At 46.6% G+C, this 19,646-nt stretch overlaps 1 protein-coding gene across 2 annotated transcripts in view; it reads left to right on the top strand.

Annotated features, from left to right (window-relative positions):
- The first annotated feature begins 1,532 nt into the window (after window positions 1-1,532).
- CMTM4 (CKLF like MARVEL transmembrane domain containing 4) overlaps window positions 1,533-19,646 on the top strand; it is an 82,268-nt gene continuing 64,154 nt past the window's right edge. The window contains exon 1 of one of the 2 annotated variants that reach the window (XM_054534036.2): window positions 1,533-1,747. In XM_054534036.2, the coding sequence (XP_054390011.1) occupies window positions 1,649-1,747 (99 nt within the window). In that variant the 5' untranslated portion in view covers window positions 1,533-1,648. Of the gene's footprint in view, window positions 1,835-19,646 lie in introns of both variants that reach the window. The other variant, XM_002826506.6, reaches the window with a different exon arrangement.

Raw genomic sequence — 19,646 nt, 5'->3', positions numbered from 1 at the left:
ACCCCAGCGCCCCAGCCTGGGTCACGAGCAAGACTCTGTCTCAGAAAACACACACACACACACACAAATATAGATAAAAAGTAATACAGTAGAACAATTATTTAAAGTATATGAGAGGATGTGTGTAGGTTATATGTAAATACTACACCATTTTATATAAAGGATTTGAGAGCATCTTCGGATTTTGGTATTCGAGGGTGTCCTGAAAACAAGCTCCCTCTCTTGCCCCCATACAGAAGGACAACAGTATTACAGTCACTGTCCTTCCCATCTTTGAAAAAGTTGAGGGCTGGGCATGGTCAGTCACACCTGTAATCCCAGCACTTTGGGAGGCTGAGGCAGGAGGATTGCTTGAGCCTGGGAGTTCGAGATCAGCCTGGGCAACACGGTGAGGCCCTATCTCTACAAAAATAATGATGATGAAACTAATAAATAATTTTTTTTAAAAAAAGAAAGAAAAAGTAGGAACCTGGGCTCTGCCCACCAATGAACTGTGTGACCTTGGACAAGCTACTTCCAGTCTGCAGCCTTAGTCTCTTCTTCTGTAAAATAGCAATAACAACGATACGTTCTTCAAGCGCCTTGCTCAGTGCCTAGAACATGGCAAGCTCTCGGTATTTGTGGTTGTGGAAGGGTTCAATATCAAAGCGACACTTCTTAGAAAGTCAGTGTTTTACTTAGCTTAAAATTAGCCTGCACACTTGAATTGTAAATTGGTCCCTAATTAATGCCCTTCGGGGCAAAATCTGTGTTTAACCTTACTTGATGCGTAGACAGAGCTAGCAAAGCTTTTCAGCTGAGAGGAGAGAAACGTGTCGGTCGCCTGGGTCAGCCAGGCGGGGACAACCTGCAGTGGGGCGGCTCCTCACCCTACCCCGCTCCGCCCCTGGCCTCGGAACCGGTTTGTTCCAGGCGCCCAGCGTGAGAACACAGGCACTTACCCACCTCTCGTCGGCCCAACAGTCCGAGTCAGGCCCACCCTGGCCACGCACCGTTCCCGGCACCCGGGTGGCGCAGCCCGTCTCTGTTTTTACCGGGAAGCTCCCCACCCTATGCGTCGAGGACCCCACTTTCTTCAAAGGAGAACCTGAGGCAGCGTCTGGGAAAGCAACTCCATGGCCTCCAGGTCCACCTCGACCCTTTCCTCAGCCCCAAGACCCCGCTGCCTGAACCCCATCGCCCCGCGTGCCGGGATCACCAGCGCCCACCAGCGGCTCCGGCCCCGGCTCTAGGCGCAGGTGGGGGCGGGGCCAGGGCGGGGCCTGAGGAGCCGGCGCCCCGCCCCGCCCCGGGGCCCGCGGCGCCGCCGCCTCCACCTCCCCCGAGCCGCGGAGCGCCTCCGAGCGGCCGGCTGCGGCCTGGCTCCGCCCCTCCCGGTCCGGCGCGCCGGCTCCCGCCTCCTTCCCTCTCCTGGCTCCCACCTCCCTCCCTTTCCGCTGCCGAGGCGGCGGGAGCCGAGCCCGAGCGGACCGAGCCGCAGCCGCAGCCGGGCGGCGGGCGAGAGGCGGCGGCGGCGGCGGCGGCGGCGGGCGGGCCGCGGGCGGTCAGTCGGGAGGCGGCGGCGGCGGCGATGCGGCGGCCCCGCTGAGTCCGCCCGCTCCTGGCGCCGGGAGCCAGCCGCGCGAGGCGGCCCGGGCCGGGCGGCAGCATGCGGAGCGGCGAGGAGCTGGACGGCTTCGAGGGCGAGGCCTCGAGCACCTCCATGATCTCGGGCGCCAGCAGCCCGTACCAGCCCACCACCGAGCCGGTGAGCCAGCGCCGCGGGCTGGCCGGCCTGCGCTGCGACCCCGACTACCTGCGCGGCGCGCTCGGCCGCCTCAAGGTCGCCCAAGTGGTAGGTGCCGGGCGGGGCCCCAGGTGCCCGAGGGTGGCCTAGCAGCACTCCTCTCTCCCCGCCCCGCTGCGGGGCCTCCGCCGCGTACCCGCTTGCCCGGGCCGGAGCCCGCTCCTCGCGCCCCCTCTCCCTCGTGGGGTCCCGGGGCCACTCTGCAGCCTCCTCTGGGGACCCCGCCCTCGGCCAGAGCCTGCCCTTCCCAGGCCGGCAGCCTCAGGTGTGCGCCTCCTACCTGAGCACCTGCCCTCGGGCCTACCTGTCCGCTCCGCTCCCGCTCCCGGGAGTCTGTGGCGTTACTGGGCTGGGTGCTGCTGGGAATCCTGCTGTCTCCTGGGTACAGCTGGTTTTAGCAACCTGTGGCAGGTTTTCCCGGCCCGCGCAACCTCCAGACGGTGCTCGTCTGTTTCTGCCTGCGGAGACGAGGGACTGTGGCTTGGTTCCCCCTTGATGTCTAGCTGGGTGCCAGGCGTATATGGTAGGAGCTTAGTATTTGCTGGATGGAGGCAGGTAGCCCTGATGCAGTGGGGGAGCCCAGATATGCCCACAATTCTCTACACTGCAGAGGTTTGTGTCCTTCTAACCAAGAAGACAGACTTGGCATCCCGGAATCCACCGCCCAGCACGGTGGCTGGCACTGCCCAATTGGTACCCAGAGTTAAATCTGGGAGGGCAGCCAGTTTTGGAGGTAGCAGAAACAGAGAACTTTCTGTTGGACTTGTCTGTAGTAGAGCTCATTTCTCAGGGTCCTATGTTTTAGCTTCCAGGGTGTTCTGGGCAGGGGCCTCTCAGCTCTGTTCCTGCTTTGTGGTTTTGTAACATGCCTCTGCGGGCAACTGCTTAGCTCTGTTGTGTGCATGCTCTAATTCAGAAAAACCCGTGTGTCCCCCCAACATTCTCTGTCACAGGCAGGCCTTCTGAGGCCACCGGCCTGAAAACTTTATAGACTTCTCATGGTCAGAGAAGCCACTTGTTCTCTCTCGCTCTCTTTTTTGAGACCGGGTCTCTGTCGCCCAGGGTGGAGTGCACTGGTGCGATCGTGGCTCACTGCAGGTTCGACCTCCCAGGCTCAAGCGATCTTCTCACCTCAGCTTCCCGAGTAGCTGGGACTACAAGCACGTTCCACTATGCCGGGTTAATTTTTGTATTTTTAGTAGAGATGGGGTTTCACCATGTTGCCCAGACTGGTCTCCAACTACTGGGCTCAAGCGATCACCCCTCCTTGGTTTCCCAAAGTGCTGGGATTACAGGCATGAGCCACCGTGCCAGGTCTGGTCCTCCTGTTCCTACTCGAGTGCATAAGCATTCCTTGGGAATAATATAATGTGTGGATACATACCCTTTAAATAAATGTCCTGGTGTTTGTAAATGACAGAATCATAGGCTATTTTATGTCTCTCTTGGGTGAAAGGCTTGTTCTGCTGACTGCCAGAGGGTATTTTTGAAGGGCTTTTTGGAAAGAAAAATGGATCAGATAATCTGTCTTCAGAATTTTAAATTTACCTTATCTGGTAAACTGGAATGTTTTCAAAGATGTATTGGTTTTGTAGTTTGGCTTTGCTGTTAGCAAAGAGAATGTAGGAGGTGAAGGGAGGTGTGCAATTGCCTTTTTTTTGTTTTTGAGATGGACTCTAGCTCTGTCGCCCAGGCTGGAGTGCAGTGGCACAATCTTGGCTCACTGCCACCTCCGCCTCCCGGGTTCAAGCGATTCTCCTGCCTCAGCCTCCCGAGTAGCTGGGATTACAGGCGCCCACCACCACGCCCAGCTAATTTTTGTAATTTTAGTAGAGACGGGGTTTCGCTGTGTTGGCCTGGCCAGGCTGGTCTCGAACTCCTTACCTCATGATCCGCCCACCTCGGCCTCCCAAAGTGCTGGGATCACAAGCGTGAGCCACCACACCCTGCCTGCAATTGCCTTTTAAAAGAGGCAGCTAGCCAGTGTTTGAGTATGGGGTGCCAGCAGCCCGTACAGATAATTAGAAATGAATAAGAAAAGAGCAGGGCTTGGTCAAATACCTTGCTTTGTTTGCACTGTGGGATTTTGAAAGTAAATAGAACTTGTCCCTAAAAGGATCTAGGAAAAGAATTGAAATCCAGTTTGTAGACTGTTAGTTATTACTGCATTGCTGGGACTTTATCACCTAAGTCGAGGGATGGAAGCTGGTGGCATTTATCATTACCTTTTGGTAAGGTACTGTTTTGTTGTAGTGTTGTTCTTTTCTTTTTTTCTTTTCTTTTCTCTCTTTCTTTCTCTCTCTCTCTCTCGCTCTCTCTCTCTCCCTCTCTCCCTCTCTCCCTCTCTCTCTCTTTCTTTCTCTCTTTCTTCTCACTCTTTTTCTTTCTTTTTTAAACACTCGGTCTAACTCTGTTACCCAGGCTGGAGTGCAGTGGCACAATCTTGGCTCACTGCAACCTCCGCCACCTGGGCTCAAGAGACCCACCCACCTCAGCCTCCCAAGTAGCTGGGACCACAGACGCACACCACCATGCCCAGCTAATTTTTTGTATTTTTGGTAGAGACGGGGTTTCACTATGTTGCCCAGGCTGGTCTCGAACTCCTGAGCTCAGGTGATCTGCCCGCCTCGGCCTCCCAATGTGCCTGGATTACAGACGTGAGCCACCACACCCGGCCTAGAGTTGTACTTTTCATCTGGAAGAACTTTTGGGCCTAGCCCGCAGAATCTCGCCTAACTCTGTTGTTTGTTAATCTCTAGAACTTAAACTCTGAGAGGTTATATGTGGGTGAGTAAAGGAAAGGGACCTGCTTGAAGGGTATGGCAACTTGAAATGGTTTTGCTGTAGTTGGCTTCCCAGCCTTGATAAAAATCCCACAAAACTCCAAGAAATTGGACTCTAAATTTAAACTGGAAAAGAAAATAAGAAGTCATTATAAAGATACTTCTGAGATCTTACAAAACTCAGAATCCATCAAGAAATATGAGTAAGTTCTAACTCTGTGGTTTGGAGAAAAATTTGACTTTTAAAAATCAGGAAGCTGAGGTGGGGGGATTGCTTGAGCCTAGGAGTTCAAGGTCACAGGGAGCTATTATGGTGCCTGGGAGTAGCCACTGTGCTCCAGCTTGGGCAACATAGCAAGATCCCATGTCTAAAAATAAATTTAGTTGTGTGTGTGTGTGTGTGTTTTTTTTTTTTTTTTGAGGCAAACTTTTGCTCTTGATGCCCAGGATGGAGTGCAATGGCACCGTCTCAGCTAACTGCAACCTCCGCCTCCTGGGTTCAAGCAATTCTCCAGCCTCAGCCTCCCGAGTAGCTGGGATTACTGGCGCCTGCCGCCATGCCTAGCTAATTTTTGTATTTTTAGTGGAGACAGGGTTTCGCCATGTTGGCTAGGCTGGTCTCAAACTTCTGACCTCAGGTGATCCACCCGCCTCAGTCTCCCAAAGTGCTGGGATTAATAGGCGTGAGCCACCGCGACTGGCCATAAATATAGTTTTTTTAGATTTTTTTTTTTTTTTGAGATGGAGTCTTGCTCTGTCACCCAGGCTGCAGTGCAGTGGCACAATCTTGGCTCACTTCAGCCTCCACCTCCCGGGTTCAAGCGATTCTCCTGCCTCAGCCTCCCAGGTAGCTGGGATTACAGGCGCCCGTTAGCACGCCCGGCTAAGTTTCGTATTTTTTAGTAGAGATGGGGTTTCCCCATGTTGGCCGGGCTGGTCTTGAACTCCTGACCTCAAGTGATCTGCCCACCTTGGTCTCCCAAAGTGTTGGGGTTACAGGCGTGAGCCCTGCGTTGGGCTGTAGACTTTTTTGTGGTGTTTTTTGTGGCCGATCGCAACCTGTAGATCCTTGCTATTCCAAGTTTGGCCTTAGGCCAGCAGCATTGCCATCACCTAAGGGCTTGTTAGAAATGCAGAATCAGTGGCCTCACCCTAGAACTTCTGAGTCACCTGCATTTAAACAAGATTCCTCAGGTGATCCACGTGTACATTAAAGTTTGAGACTTACCTTTCTATATCCTTTCAGTGTTAAAAAACCTTGCAACAGGCCGGGCTCACGCCTGTAATGCCAGCATTTTGGGAGTCCGAGGTGGCTGGATCACTTGAGGTCAGCAGTTCAAGACTAGCCTGGCCACCATGGTGAAACCACATCTCTACAAAAATACAAAAAATTAGCTGGGCATAATAGCGAGTGCCTGTAATCCCAGGTACTCCAGAGGCTGAGGCAGGAGAAGTGCTTGAACCTGGGAGGCAGAGGTTGCAGTGAGCTGAGATTGTACCATTGCATTCCAGCCTGAGTGACAGAGCAAGACTCTGTCTCAAAAAAAAAAACAAAAAACCACAAAACAAAAAAAAACCTCGCACAGGTGCTAGCAACCAGCTTTCGATAAATAGTCAACCTCAAGGCTGAGATTTTTCTGTAAAATGAGACTGCCAATACCTCCCTCAAAGGATTAAGAAGATGAAATAATATGTGTAAGTTAGTACCTACTGTATTATGCATCTAACTGATGTGCAATAAATGTTAGCTGTCATAGTGCTAACAATGCCTGTCTCTAAAGAAACTATGTGAAAATATCACCAAAAAATGTAATTATGTATTTGAATTAAAGATAGTTTAATTTCTTATGATTTAAGTTAAATTGATACTTTTAATGGAATGTGATTTGATAGTAAAGCTAATCTGAAACATTATGAAAAAATTAAATGGTGCAGTTGCATAGATTCTATCTTTCCTTTTTCTTTTTGAGACAAGGTCCTGCTGTGTGCCCAGGCTGGAGTGCAGTGGTACAATCATAGGTTACTGCAGCCTCAACCTCCTGGGCTCAAGTGATCCTTCCACCTCAGCCCTCCAACTAGCTGGGACTACAGGTGTGTGCCACTATGCCTGGCTAATTTTTAAATTTTTTGTAGAGATAGTGTCTCCCTATGTTGCCCAGGTTGGTTTCAAACTCATGAGCTCAAGCAACCCTCCCTCTTCGGCTTCCCAAAGTGCTGAGATTACAGGCATGAGTCACTTACCTCAGCCTATATCTTTTCAAAATGAAACTTGTACGTATCTCTTAGTTGGGGACAATGTCTAGTGTGGTTAAACAACTGATTTAAATTATCTGCTTCCTCCTTGTGTGAATTCTTTTTTTTTATTTTTTTAAATGAATAAAGACAGAATCTAATGAGACTGTGTTGCCCAAGTTGGTCGCAAACTGGGATTACAGGCGTGAGCCACCACACCTGATCCACATCCCTTTCTTGAGCCCTTCCCATGCTTAGATGACTTTCTGACAACGTGTTTGTATAGGACTTTTTAATAACAAAAGATGGGTAACAGGAATTTTTTTTTTAAGACAGATTTTTGCTGTCGACCAGGAGGTCGAGGCTGCAGTAACCTATGATTGTACCACTGCACTCCAGCCTGGGCACAGCCTGTCACCCAGGCTGGAATGCAGTGTCATGATCATAGCTCACTGTAACCTCGAACTTCTGGGCTCAAGGGAGCCTCTTGCCTCAGCCTCCTGAATAGCCAGGACTACAGGCATGCGCCACTATGCCCTGCTATTTTTTTTTTATTTTTGTAGAGACGAGGTCTTGCTATGTTGCCTCAAACTGGAGGCTAATCTCGAACTCCTGAGCTCAAGCAATCCTACTGTTTTGGTCTCCCAAAGTGCTGGGATTACAGGTGTGAGCCACTGTGCCTGGCCTGGAAATGTTTAAATGCAAATTTTAGCTCTGCTGATTTTGATGTCTCTTAATCTCATCACATCTGGGTTCCTCAGTTGTACAGTATGGGTGGTAGTGACTAATTGAGCATTTTAGGAATTGTAAGAATTAAGAGGTTAATGTTTGATAGTTGCTTTCTTACGTAACTCAAAAACAAATGTGAGTATTTGCACTTCAGGGGTGGGTAATGGCATATCTTTTATTTGATGGAAACCTTGTTAGTTTTTTAAATCTCAAGCCAGTCAGCATAATCCCTGGCTGGTTACTGTTCTCTGGAGGATGTGCAGGGGTGGGGCAGTAATACATTATAGAAATCATATACAACACAAATATAGCCACATTTACAAAGCTGCAACTTTGAGAAATGACTGGCTGTAGACATAGCACTGAGCTTATCAGCCCCAAATCCCCTCAGTTCTGTTGGAGGGGCTGGTTCAACCGAGGTTCAGCTGGGTTCCTGATTCGTAAGAGCTGGTCAAATGACCAGGCAGACACACAATGCCCCTGGTCAAACCGTGAAGGATTCTGCGTTTTGTTTACTACTGAAGATTCCTTTGTACTCCTGGCTCCCGTTTATCCCTAAAGTCATGCATATACAAGCGCATAATGGTAGATGAAGCAGTGGGTTTCTCTATGTTGGATTCTCCGGTCCACCATTCTGTGGCTCCTTGTAAAACAGTCTCATTTTCCTTTAGGAAGATTGTTGTCTTTAGGAGTTGTCTTCCTGATCAAGGACTTGGAGTCAAATAAATTCTAGCAGAAAAGCAAAGTTATAATTACTCTTAAGTTTTTTTGATGATTAAAAATAATGAAATTATAATCCACGATCTCAAAAGAAGTTGTTAAATGTAGGGTATACATGTGTTTTACAAAACCACACAAAGACAGTTCAAGAAAATGATACTACAGACCAATATTCCTCATATGAACACAGACACAGAAATCCTCAACAAAATACCATATAGAAAATAAAACCCAGCATAATGGAGAAAGAATAATACACCAAACCAACTGTGATTTATCCCAGGAACAAAAAGGTTGGTGCAGTTTTTGAAAGTAAATGTTATAGGTGTACACCATATTAACAGCTTAAAATAACAGGCCAGACACAATGGCTTATGTCTGTAGTCCCAGCACTTTGGGAGGCCGAGGCAAGTGGATTGCTTGAGCCCAGGAGTTCAAGACCAGCCTGGGCAACATGGTGAAACCCCTTCTCTACAAAAAATACAAAAATTAGCATGACATGGTTGTGCATGCCTGTAGTCCCAGCTATAGGCTAAGGTGGCAGAATTGCTTGAGCCCAGGAGGTCAAGGCTGCAGTGAGCCGTGATCGTGCCACTACACTCCAGCCTGGGCGACAGAGTGAGACCCTTTCTTAAAAACAAAACAAAACCCAAAGCCACATGATTCTATCATTTGATGCAGAAAAAAAAACTTTTGACAAAATTCAGTACTTTTCCATAATAAATGCTGTCAGCAAACTTGGAAGAGTAAGGAACTTCTTCAACCTGAAAAAGGGCATCTACAAAAAATCTACAGCTAACATTATACTTAGTGGGGAAAGAATGAATGCTTTCCCCCTATGATAGGAAATAGGCAATGACATCTACTGTCACCACTCATATTCAAGATCATACTGGAAGTCCTAGCCATTACAAAAAAATTAATAGGAGGCATACAGATCAGAAACAAAACTGTCCCTATTTGCATATGGCATGATTATCTAGATAGATAATCACATGGGAATCTATAAAAAATCTCCTAGAACTAATAAATGAGTTAGCAAGGTTACAGGATATAAGGTCAACACACAATAACCAATAGTATTTTTATATCCTAGCAATAAGTCATTGGAAATTAAAACAACCAATATCAGTTATAACAGCACTGAAAAGAATGAAATTCTTAGATATAAATCTCACAAAACATGTATAGGATCTGCTCACTGAAAACTACAAAACACTGAAGAAAGAAATCAAAGATGACCAAAATAAGTAGACAGGCGTTCTGTGTTCATTAGGATTGGAAAACTCAATATAGTTAAAATATTAGTTCTCCACAAATGATCTATAGGTTTAATACGATCCCAAAATCCTAGCAAGGTTTTTTTGTAGATAGAAGAATGCTGATTCTAAACTTTATATTAGCCAGGCAAAGGGCTAGTGATGGTTTATGGAGGTACGTTCCAGGGAGAGAGAACAATGACATGAAGTCACCCTTGTTTAGGGTAGAATGTGTGTGCATGTGTTGAGGGGAGTGTTTCTGAGAGTATGATGGACTTCGTATCTCTTACTGGCCATGAGACTTTTGGCAAGCTACTTGTTCACTCAGGCCACAAGCAGATCTCCTGCAGGTCTCTCACTTGGGGATTGTAAGTTGGGGATAATGGTAGTATTACGGTGCTGGTGAGCCCACCATGCTCCCTAGCTCAGCGTCTCAAGACACCACGTCATCAAAGCCTGTTGGAGGTTGCTATGGTCTGAATGTTGGTGTTCCCCCAAAATTCAGATGTTGGAACCTAAAACCTAGTGTGATAGTATTAAGAGGTGGAGCCTTTTGGGAAGTAATTAAGTCATGAGGGCTCAGCCCTCGTGAATGGGATTAGTGCCCTTTTAAAAGAGTTTGAAGGGAGTGTCCTTGCTCATTCTGCCATGTGAGGACACATAGAAAGTGCTGTCTGTGAAGAATGGGCCCTCACTCAGATAGTGAATCTGCTGGCACCTGGATCTTGGAGTTTCCACCCTCCAGAACTATGAGCAATAAATTTCTATTTATAAATTACCCATTTTGGCCGGGCGCGGTGGCTCACGCCTGTAATCCCAGCACCCTGGGAGGCCGATCACAAGGTCAGGAGATCAAGATCATCCTGGCTAACACGGTGAAACCCAATCTCTACGAAAAATATAAAAAATTAGCCGGGCGTGGTGGCAGGCGCCTGTAGTCCCAGCTACTTGGGAGGCTGAGGCAGGAGAATAGCGTGAACCTGGGAGGTGGAGCTTGCAGTTAGCCGAGATTGCGCCACTGCACTCCAGCCTGGGCGACACAGTGAGACTCCTTCTCAAAAAAAAAAAAAAAAAAAAAAAAAAAAATTACCCTTTTTATGGTATTTGGTTATAGCAACCAGAACAGACAACAGACTGATAGTGATACAGAATATCTCCAGAATGATACAAGTTGGGGAACTGGGTGGCCGAGGGCCAGGGTGTCAGGGAGACATTTTCTGCTGTATAACTGTTTGTACCTTTTGTATTTTATTTTATTTTATTTTTGAGACAGGGTCTCACTATGTTGCCTAGGCTGGTCACAAACTCCTGGGCTCAAGCGATCCTCTTGCCTTCAGCTCCCAAAGTCCTGGGTTTACAGGCGTGAGCCACTGCTCCCAGCCCTTGAATTTTATACCACAGGCAAGTACCTGCTATTCAAAAATTACTCAAATAGTAGATGTTACTAGCTTTACCTTAGTATAGCCTTAAAGCTCATATACTGACTGTAATCTTTAACTTTTCATGACTTTCCTTTCTTTGGAATTTGGAGGCCCTTGGGAAGAATGATTTAGATAATACAGACCACTTGGACAAACTTGAAGCTTAAATTGTTTTAAAATGCACTTTTCTGTTAAAAAAAAAAAAAAGCAAGCATTCTGCACAATAGTGGGTGCTTAATAAATTTGTTGCTTCTAATGGAAAACTTCTTCCATTTGAAAGGAATTTACCCTCATTTTATTTGTTAGTGAAAATGTTGTAACATTAAAGAAAATTAGAAATTAGAAAAATAATCATCGTATTATGACAGACTCAAATGAAAAGGACTTGGGAATTTTTTCCTTTCCAAAGGCTACATATGATCCCCTATGGCAAAGTCTGGTGATTACGGTTTCTAGTTTTTTTGCTATTAGGAAGATGCGTCAATAAATGTCCTCATGAGTGTAGCCTGGATTCTTTTTTGGAATTATTATTTTTGGTTAAATTTCAAGGAATGCTTTTACTACATCAAAGGACAAGACCACCACATTTCTGAACATTCAAAAAAAAAAAAATACAGACTTGATTGACATTTCTTCCCAAAACATATCTGAAGATCTCAGTTTATTCCAGGTTTCTGGTGTGCTTACCCACAAGTGTTATCCACAGACAACTGGGAAATGGTGATCTCTGTAAATCCTAATGGCTCCTCCTGGACCACAGGGCTAAATTAATTCTTTCTCCACAACTTTGGAGGAACTTTGTTTTTGTTTTTTGTTTTTTGTTTTTGTTTTTGTTTTTTTTTTTTGAGACAGAGTCTCACTCTGTCACCCAGGCTGGAGTGCAGTGGCGCAATCTCGGTTCACTGCAACCTCCACCTCCCGGGTTCAAGCGATTCTCCTGCCTCCTCCTCCTGAGTAGCTGGGATTACAGGCGCCTGGCTAATTTTTGTATTTTTTGTAGAGATAGGGTACCATGTTGGCCAAGCTGGTCTTGAACTCCTGAGCTCAGGTGATGTGCTCATCTTGGCCTCCCAAAGTGCTGGGATTACAGGTGTGAGCCACTGTGCCTGGCTGGAACTTTGTTCTTTTTTTTTTTGGAGACGGAATCTTGCTCTGTCACCAGGCTGGAGTACAGTGGTGCGATCTCGGCTGACTGCAACCTCTGCCTCCTGGATTCAAGGGATTCTCCTGCCTCAGACTCCCCGAGTAGCTGGGACTACAGGCGCATGCCACCACGCCCAGCTAACTTTGGTATTTTTAGTAGAGACGGGGTTTCACCATGTTGGCCGGGATTGTCTTGATCTCTTGACCTTGTGATCCACCCACCTCGGCCTCCCAAACTGCTGGGATTACAGGCATGAGCCACCATACCCGGCTCCGGAACTTTGTTCTTAATTAGAAATCAGGCCAGGCGCGGTGGCTCATGCCTGTAATCCTAGCACTTTGAGAGGCCGAGGTGGACAGATTGCCTGAGCTCAGGAGTTCGAGACCAGCCTGGGTAACATGGTGAAACAAGATCTCTACTAAAAATACAAAAAATTATCCGGGTGTGGTGGCCTATGCCTGTAGTCCCAGCAACTCAGGAGGCTGAGGCACAAGAATCGCTTGAACCTGGGAGGCGGAGGTTGCAGTGAGCCAAAATTGCACCACTGCACTCCAGCCTGGGCAATAGAGTGAGACCCTGCCTCAAAAAACAAACAAAAAATCAGTAAGAATCTTTCCCAGATTATGGCACTCCAAAGGATGCTTAGAGGTAAAGACAGGGCTGTATGTCAGGATGCTTCTCTCTTGGTAGAATGAATGCATACCTGGGTGCCTAGGAGAGAGCTCTTTCCAGCCTAAAGTCGTGCTGTACAGACTTGAGCTGCACCACATGTGTGGCCTACCCCATTAAGGACTGAGGTATGTCTGGAAGCTGGGGTTGATTTTTTTTTTCTTCCCCCACAGCAGTCTTCCCTGAGCCATTGAAATAGCCTGGAAATACCAGCATGGGTTCTTCAGCCTATAGCTGTTATCACTGACTCTCGCATCCTTATTTCTGGAAGTAACCCCAAATGCTTTTGCAGGATGACATGGGATTCGTTTGGAAAATAAAGTTACTTATTAGAGAGTAGAACAGAAGGGATCACAGATAATAAATTTTCCCAGACAGTCTCAATTTCCTGTGCTGCCTCATCAGACCATATTTTACTATATTTACTATATTTTACTATAAATTGTGAAGTATTCTAAGCATTGAAATTATAGCAATTCATGTGACAGTACCCGTGTGCTCACAATATACCCTGATATTTTTATTTGGAAAATAAGGTGATTCCTGGAGAACAGCCTATGTGTACAAGAGAAGTAACAAGCAGGGTGAGATGAGATGAGATTTGGGTTCATTAGCCTCAGGGCTCCAGGAAGGAGGAAGGATATAGACTGGGAGAGGTAGAGAGGAAGAGAGCAGGGAACCCCTGCTCAGGGGGATTGCTTCGGCCTGTCAGCTGACTTAAACTTTGACCTCAGTTTGAAGTGGTCCAGGGCTCTAGAGCAGGGCTGCAGCAGGCTGGAGAAGAGGCCAATAAGTAGAAGGGCTCAAGCTCAGAAAGTGACACCTCCTGGGGGAGAAGATAATTGCTTGTTTAAGTATTTGGAAACTATCCTATTTTTAAACAGTTTAACTTCTTGATGGGGGAGGATTTTTGTGAAAAATTCTCAAAGCAGTGGGTGGGGGGTGTTCAGGCTTCATTGCAGTGCCTCTCGTGTGTGGCCTTTTCTCCGGATGGGGGCTATCGCTGGTTTTCAGAGTGGGGTCCTGGGATCACTAGAGTTTATTAAGGTAGTAACGGGAGATTGAGAGTCAGAATGAGGGCTGGGGGTGCAGTGGCTCACGCCTGTAATCCCAGCACTTTGGGAGGCCGAGGCAGGCAGATCACTTGAGGTCAGGAGTTTGAGACAAGCCTGGCCAACATAGTAAAACCCAGTCTTTACTAAAAATGCAAAAAAAATTAGCTGGGCTTGGTGGTGGGTGCTTGTAATCCCAGCTACTCGGGAGGATGAGGCAGGAGAATCGCTTGAACCCCGGGAGATGGAGGTTTCAGTAAGCCGAGATCATGCCACTGCTCTCCAACCTGGGCGACAGAGGGAGACTCTGTCTCAAAAACAAAAAAAAGAGGGCCTGGGTACTAATTATATTTCAAACAGTCTATACTGTAAACCACAGTAAGCAGAATAAGGCAGATTTCTGCTTACATTAAGCAGAATGAGGTAAAATTTCTTACCTTCGGCTGGAATTTTATAATACCGATTACTGCAGGTTGATCAGGAGCTTTCAGTAAGCTTTTGATTAATACGCACCTGCCTTCATCTTTGCACTCAGGGTTTATTCTCTCATCCCTCACCCTCTTCCTGAAAATGCCCACTTAGCTATTTTTATTTTTTAAATTAGGCAGCCGCCTGCACTGGAATAGGCTCAGAGAGATTCCCACTTGGCTCTGTTCTTCTGGTTCCTGCTCAAAAGAGACCTTCCCTATCCCCCCGCATCTGGAATAGAACACTCCCCCACCCCACTCTGCCTTACTATTGACCCCTCTCACCCTGCTTGATTCTTCTCCAGAGCATTGACCATCCAGCTGGAAGGCCAGCTCCACGAGAGCAAAGACTTGGCTTTCAAGTTCCCTGCCGTATCCCGTGTCTAAACCAGGGTCTGGCACATAGGTGTTGAATAGACAGTTGAATGTACGTGTTTGTTTAATAAAAGAAAAAAAATGGGCCGGGCATGGTAGCTCACACCTGTAATCCCAGCACTTTGGGAGGCCGAGGCAGGCGGATCACCAAGTCAGGAGATAGAGACCATTCTGGCTAACATGGTGAAACCCCGTTTCTACTGAAAATACAAAAAATTAGCTGGGCGTGGTGGTGGGCGCCTGTAGTCCCAGCTGCTCGGGAGGCTGAGGCAGGAGAATGGCGTGAACCCGGGAGGCGGAGCTTGCAGTGAGCCGAGATCACGCCACCTGCACTCCAGCCTGGGTGGCACAGCGAGACTCCGTCTCAAAAAAAAAAAAAAAAAAAAAGAGAAAAAAATGGGTTATTAATGTAGTTTATAAGGTCAAGTTTTTGAAAACATGGAATCCATGGGGAAAATTTATATATATGTATATATATATATATACACATACATATATATATATATAGACACACACACACACACACAGACACACACACAACTAGACTCTATTTGAGGTGGAAAATATTGGAGAGAGAGTATGGAAATAAAATGCCATTGTAATTACTTTTTCTTTTTTTAACTTTAAGTAGACTATCTACTGCTACTAGGAAACAGAAGATTTTGCTTAGGAGACAGATTTTTATAAAAGTTGGGGAAACCATAAGAGGCTTTGCCAATCTTTTTGCCTAGAAAAGTGTAACATGAAAACCAGGATTCTGTAATTATTATTGAAGTTGTCTGCTTTCTGATTAACACATTCAGAAAGAGAGAGGCTTGTATCTGTCAAGCAAGTATCTTTCAAGAGACACTTTTCAGGCAAAGAAAAAGTCACAACTAGAATTGAAGCTGAGGGTCATAGTGATTATTTTTTTAAAGCTTTCTGACTAAAATAAAAGAACAACCGTTCTATGAGGCCTGCAAAGGGAGGCTGGCGATCTTCAGTGAAGGCTAGAGAAGGCTATAGGAAATACTGTTAAGCCAGCATTTTGTTGTTGACAATTTCAAATGAATGGTTAAGTTTGCGAATTAAATGAGTTAATAAACACTTAAAATGTTCAAAGTTTAATCAAATGTGGATAGTTCTGGATGTTTTCTTTACTGCCACTGCGATTTGATGACTGGTGCAGTGGAAGCCTTCATTTTTGTGGTTTCCCGTTTATTCCAGCACCACTGTGAAAAACAGTTTAAGGCTAAAAGATTTTTGTGCCAGTGGAAAAAAAAAAGAAAAACAACCCAGAAACAATGGCTCTTCCAGGGGTAGTTGCTTCCTCAGCTTGTCTACTTTCTTTCACCCATTTTCAGGCCAAGCCCTAGAAATGTGTATAACTTGAGATTAAGAGTTGGCTAAATAACTTGAAAGTTAGATCAAGATCAGTAACTAGATGTCAGTAAAAATGCTATCATTCACCCCTTTTTAAAAAATCCATACTTTCTTTATACACATTTGAGTGCCTAGGGTGGGCCAGGTACTATTAGAAATAAGACAAAAATCTCTGCCTTCAAAGAGCTCCCAGGCTCTTGGGAGTAAGGGTTTGGAGTGAGGCAGACAAAAGTACACAAACCATTGGACCACCTGAGCCAGGGGCTGTGATAGAGGCCTGGGGATAGTGGGCTTGGCAGGAAGCACTTGTGGCCATTTGGGAAAGGGGCACATTGCTGTAAGATGCTGAATGGCCAATGCCTGGAATAAGGAGGGTGTGCCTGTGGCAAAGGAATATCCCAGGTGCTAGGGTCCAGCCCAGAAAGGCGTGGTAAGAGGTGAGTCAAGTGTGGTTCACCAGGCAAAGGTATGGAAGGGAAGGGCAAGTGATTCAACAAATGGGGCAAGATGAGGGGGACCCAGGCTGGTGAGGGGCTGATTTGTTAGGCTGATGAATTTGGATTTTTCTAAAAGAGATGGGGAACAGTTATAACTGTGGCCATTGAGTGCTTGAAATGTGGCTGGGACGAATTGAGATATGCATAAATACAAAATACACCCTGGATTTTAAAGATTTAATAGGGAAAGCTGGGCGCCGTGGCTCACGTCTGTAATACCAGCACTTTGGGAGGCCGAGGCGGGCGGATCCCAAGGTCAGGAGATCGATACCATCCTGGCTAACATGGTGAAACGCCATCTCTACTAAAAATACAAAAAAATTAGCCGGGCGTGGTGGCGGGTGCCTGTAGTCCCAGCTACTTAGGAGGCTGAGGCAGGAGAATGGCATGAACCCGGGAGGTGGAGCTTGCAGTGAGCCAAGATCGGGCCACTGCACTCCAGCCTGGGCAACAGAGCAAGACTCTGTCTCAAAAAAAGAAAAAAAAAAGATTTAATAGGGAAAAATCATGTCAGCTATCATTAATAATTTTATACTGATTATATATTGAAGTAATATTTTTCGTTTTTCCTTTATAGAGACAGGGTCTCACTATGTTGCCCAGGCTGGCCTGGAACTCCTGGCCTCAAGTGATCCTTCTGCCTCAGCCTCCCAAAGTACTAGGATTGCAGGTGTGAGCCACTGTGTCTGGTCAATATTTTGGATATATTGGATTGCATAAAATATACTATCCAAATTCTACCTTTTTACTTTTTAAAATATGGCTATTAGAAAATTTTCAGTTGCATGTGTGGCTTACGTATTTCTGTTGGATATTTCTAGGTTAGAAGGTGGGTGCAGCGGCTTTGAGAAGGGTGAGATTATTGCAGCAGAACCTGGTTAGGGACTTTGAGTAGATCCAGTGAGAAAAGAAGGCTTAACTAACTGGTCTTTTGGCAGTGGAGATGGAAAGGACATAACTACATGAGAGAGAGTTAAGAGGTGGAGGTGGCCATTATGGTGTTTTTTTTTTTTTTTTTTGAGATGGAGTCTTGCTCTGTTGCCCAGGCTGGAGTGCAGTGGCACGATCTCAGCTCACTGCACGCTCTGCTTCCCAGGTTCACGCCATTATCCTGCCTCAGCCTCCTGAGCAGCTGGGACTACAGGCGCACACCACCACGCCTGGCTAATTTTTTGTATTTTTAGTAGAGGCGGGGTTTCACCGTGTTAGCCATGATGGTCTTGATCTCCTGACCTCGTGATCCGCCCGCCTTGGCCTCCCAAAGTGCTGGGATTACAGGCGTGAGCCACCATGCCCAGCGTTTTTTTTTTTTTTTTTTTTTGAGATGGAGTCTCACTGTCACCCAGGCTGGAGTGCGGTGGTGTGATCTCTGCTCACTGCAGCCTCCGCCTCCTGGGTTCAAGCAATTCTCGGGCCTCAGCCTCCCGAGTAGCTGGGGTTACAGGCACCCACCACCACACCTGGCCAATTTTTGTATTTTTAGTAGAGACAGGGTTTCACCATGTTAGCGAGGCTGGTCGGGAACTCCTGGCCTCAAGTGATCCATACGCCTTGGCCTCCCAAAGTGCTGAGATTATAGGCATGAGCCACCGTGCCTGGTGGGCAGTTATGATTTATTATATTTCTTGCTTTTAGTTTACAGTACATTCAATTCATTTCACAATCAATAAATGATACTAAAGGTAGCACTGAAGTGTGCATTGCTATGTGCCAGATTGTTAAGTGTTTTATGTGTGTTACCTCATTTAACGTTCATGGCAAGCTTATGAGGCAGACACTGTTAATGTTGCCATTTTACAGATGCAGAAACAGAAGCCTACTGGGGTCAGTAACTGGCTAGCTGGTGGGGAGCTGTGCAGTCTACCTTCCAAGGCCAGAGACCCTGTGTGAGTTTGTTTCTGTAACCATTAGGCGGATTGTGAGCATTGCTCCAGCATCACTCATCGGTCTCATCTTTTTTTTTTTTTTTGATGTAGAGTCTCGCTCTGTCACCCAGGCTGGAGTGCAGTGGTGTGATCTCAGTTCACTGCAACCTCCGCCTCCCAGGTTCAAGCGTTTCTGTTGCCTCAGTCTCCCGAGTAGCTGGGATTACAGGCACCCACCACCACGCCAAGCTGATTTTTATATTTTTAGTAGAGACAGGGTTTCACCATGTTGTCCAGGCTGGTCTCGAATTCCTGACCTCAAGTGATCTGCCCACCTCGGCCTCCCAAACTGCTGGGATTACAGGCATGAGACACTGCGCCCGGCCTCATCGGTCCCATCTTACATTGACTTGGTCTGTTTCTGTTTTCCCCTCTGCTGGCTCTGCTCCTGGGGGCGGGGGTCTCCAGCCTCAAGAGAACCCTTTTTGCATAATTCAGGGGTCACATCTCTCAGAGTCAGGGGAGAAGGGGGGCCCTCAGTTATTCTTTCTCCTTGGATTATTGATAAAATTTAAGAATTGCTAAAATCAGAACCAGTAAAAGTGATGAGGAAGCTGGAGGCCATCTTTTCCCATGGAGCGGGGTAAAGAAGTGAAAATTGAGACTTGATTGTCCTCCTTCTTGCCAGCAGACTTCAAAGTGTTTGGGGTCGGATGAATTATTGACCTGGAATCTTTTTCTTTACTTCTTAGAACAGCTAATACAGAGTATTGGCACCTTTTTTGGACTTTAACTTGTTTGTAGATATTAAAGGATAATTTTTTTTTTTTTTTTTTTTTTTTTTTAAGACGGAGTCTTGCTCTGTCATCCAGGCTGGAGCGCAGTGGCATGATCTTGACATACTGCAACCTCTGTCTCCTGGGCTCAAGTGATCCTCCCACCTCAGCCTCCCACAGTCAGCTGGGACCACAGGCGTGCACCACCATGCCTGACTAATTTTTGTACATTTTGTAGAGGTGGGATTTCGCCATGTTGCCCAGGCTGGTCTTGAACTCCTGGACTCAAGTGATCCACCTCAGCCTCCCAAAGTGCTGGGATTACAGGCGTGAGCCACTGCTCCTGGCCAAAGAATAATTTTTTAAAGATAAAATCATGACTCATACAAATGTAAAGTATTTTATTAATTAATGAGGGAAACAGTAGGATGTTACAACCAACTCAAAGGAAAATTCAAAGAGCAGACACATGCACACACACGTTCCATGAAATCAATTTCAGATACATG

This window comes from Pongo abelii, chromosome 18 (genome assembly GCF_028885655.2).
Source record: "Pongo abelii isolate AG06213 chromosome 18, NHGRI_mPonAbe1-v2.0_pri, whole genome shotgun sequence".
NCBI classification, from domain to species: Eukaryota; Metazoa; Chordata; class Mammalia; order Primates; family Hominidae; genus Pongo; species Pongo abelii.
Note: the sequence above shows the minus strand (reverse complement) of the source record. Positions and strands in the feature narration are given on the sequence as shown.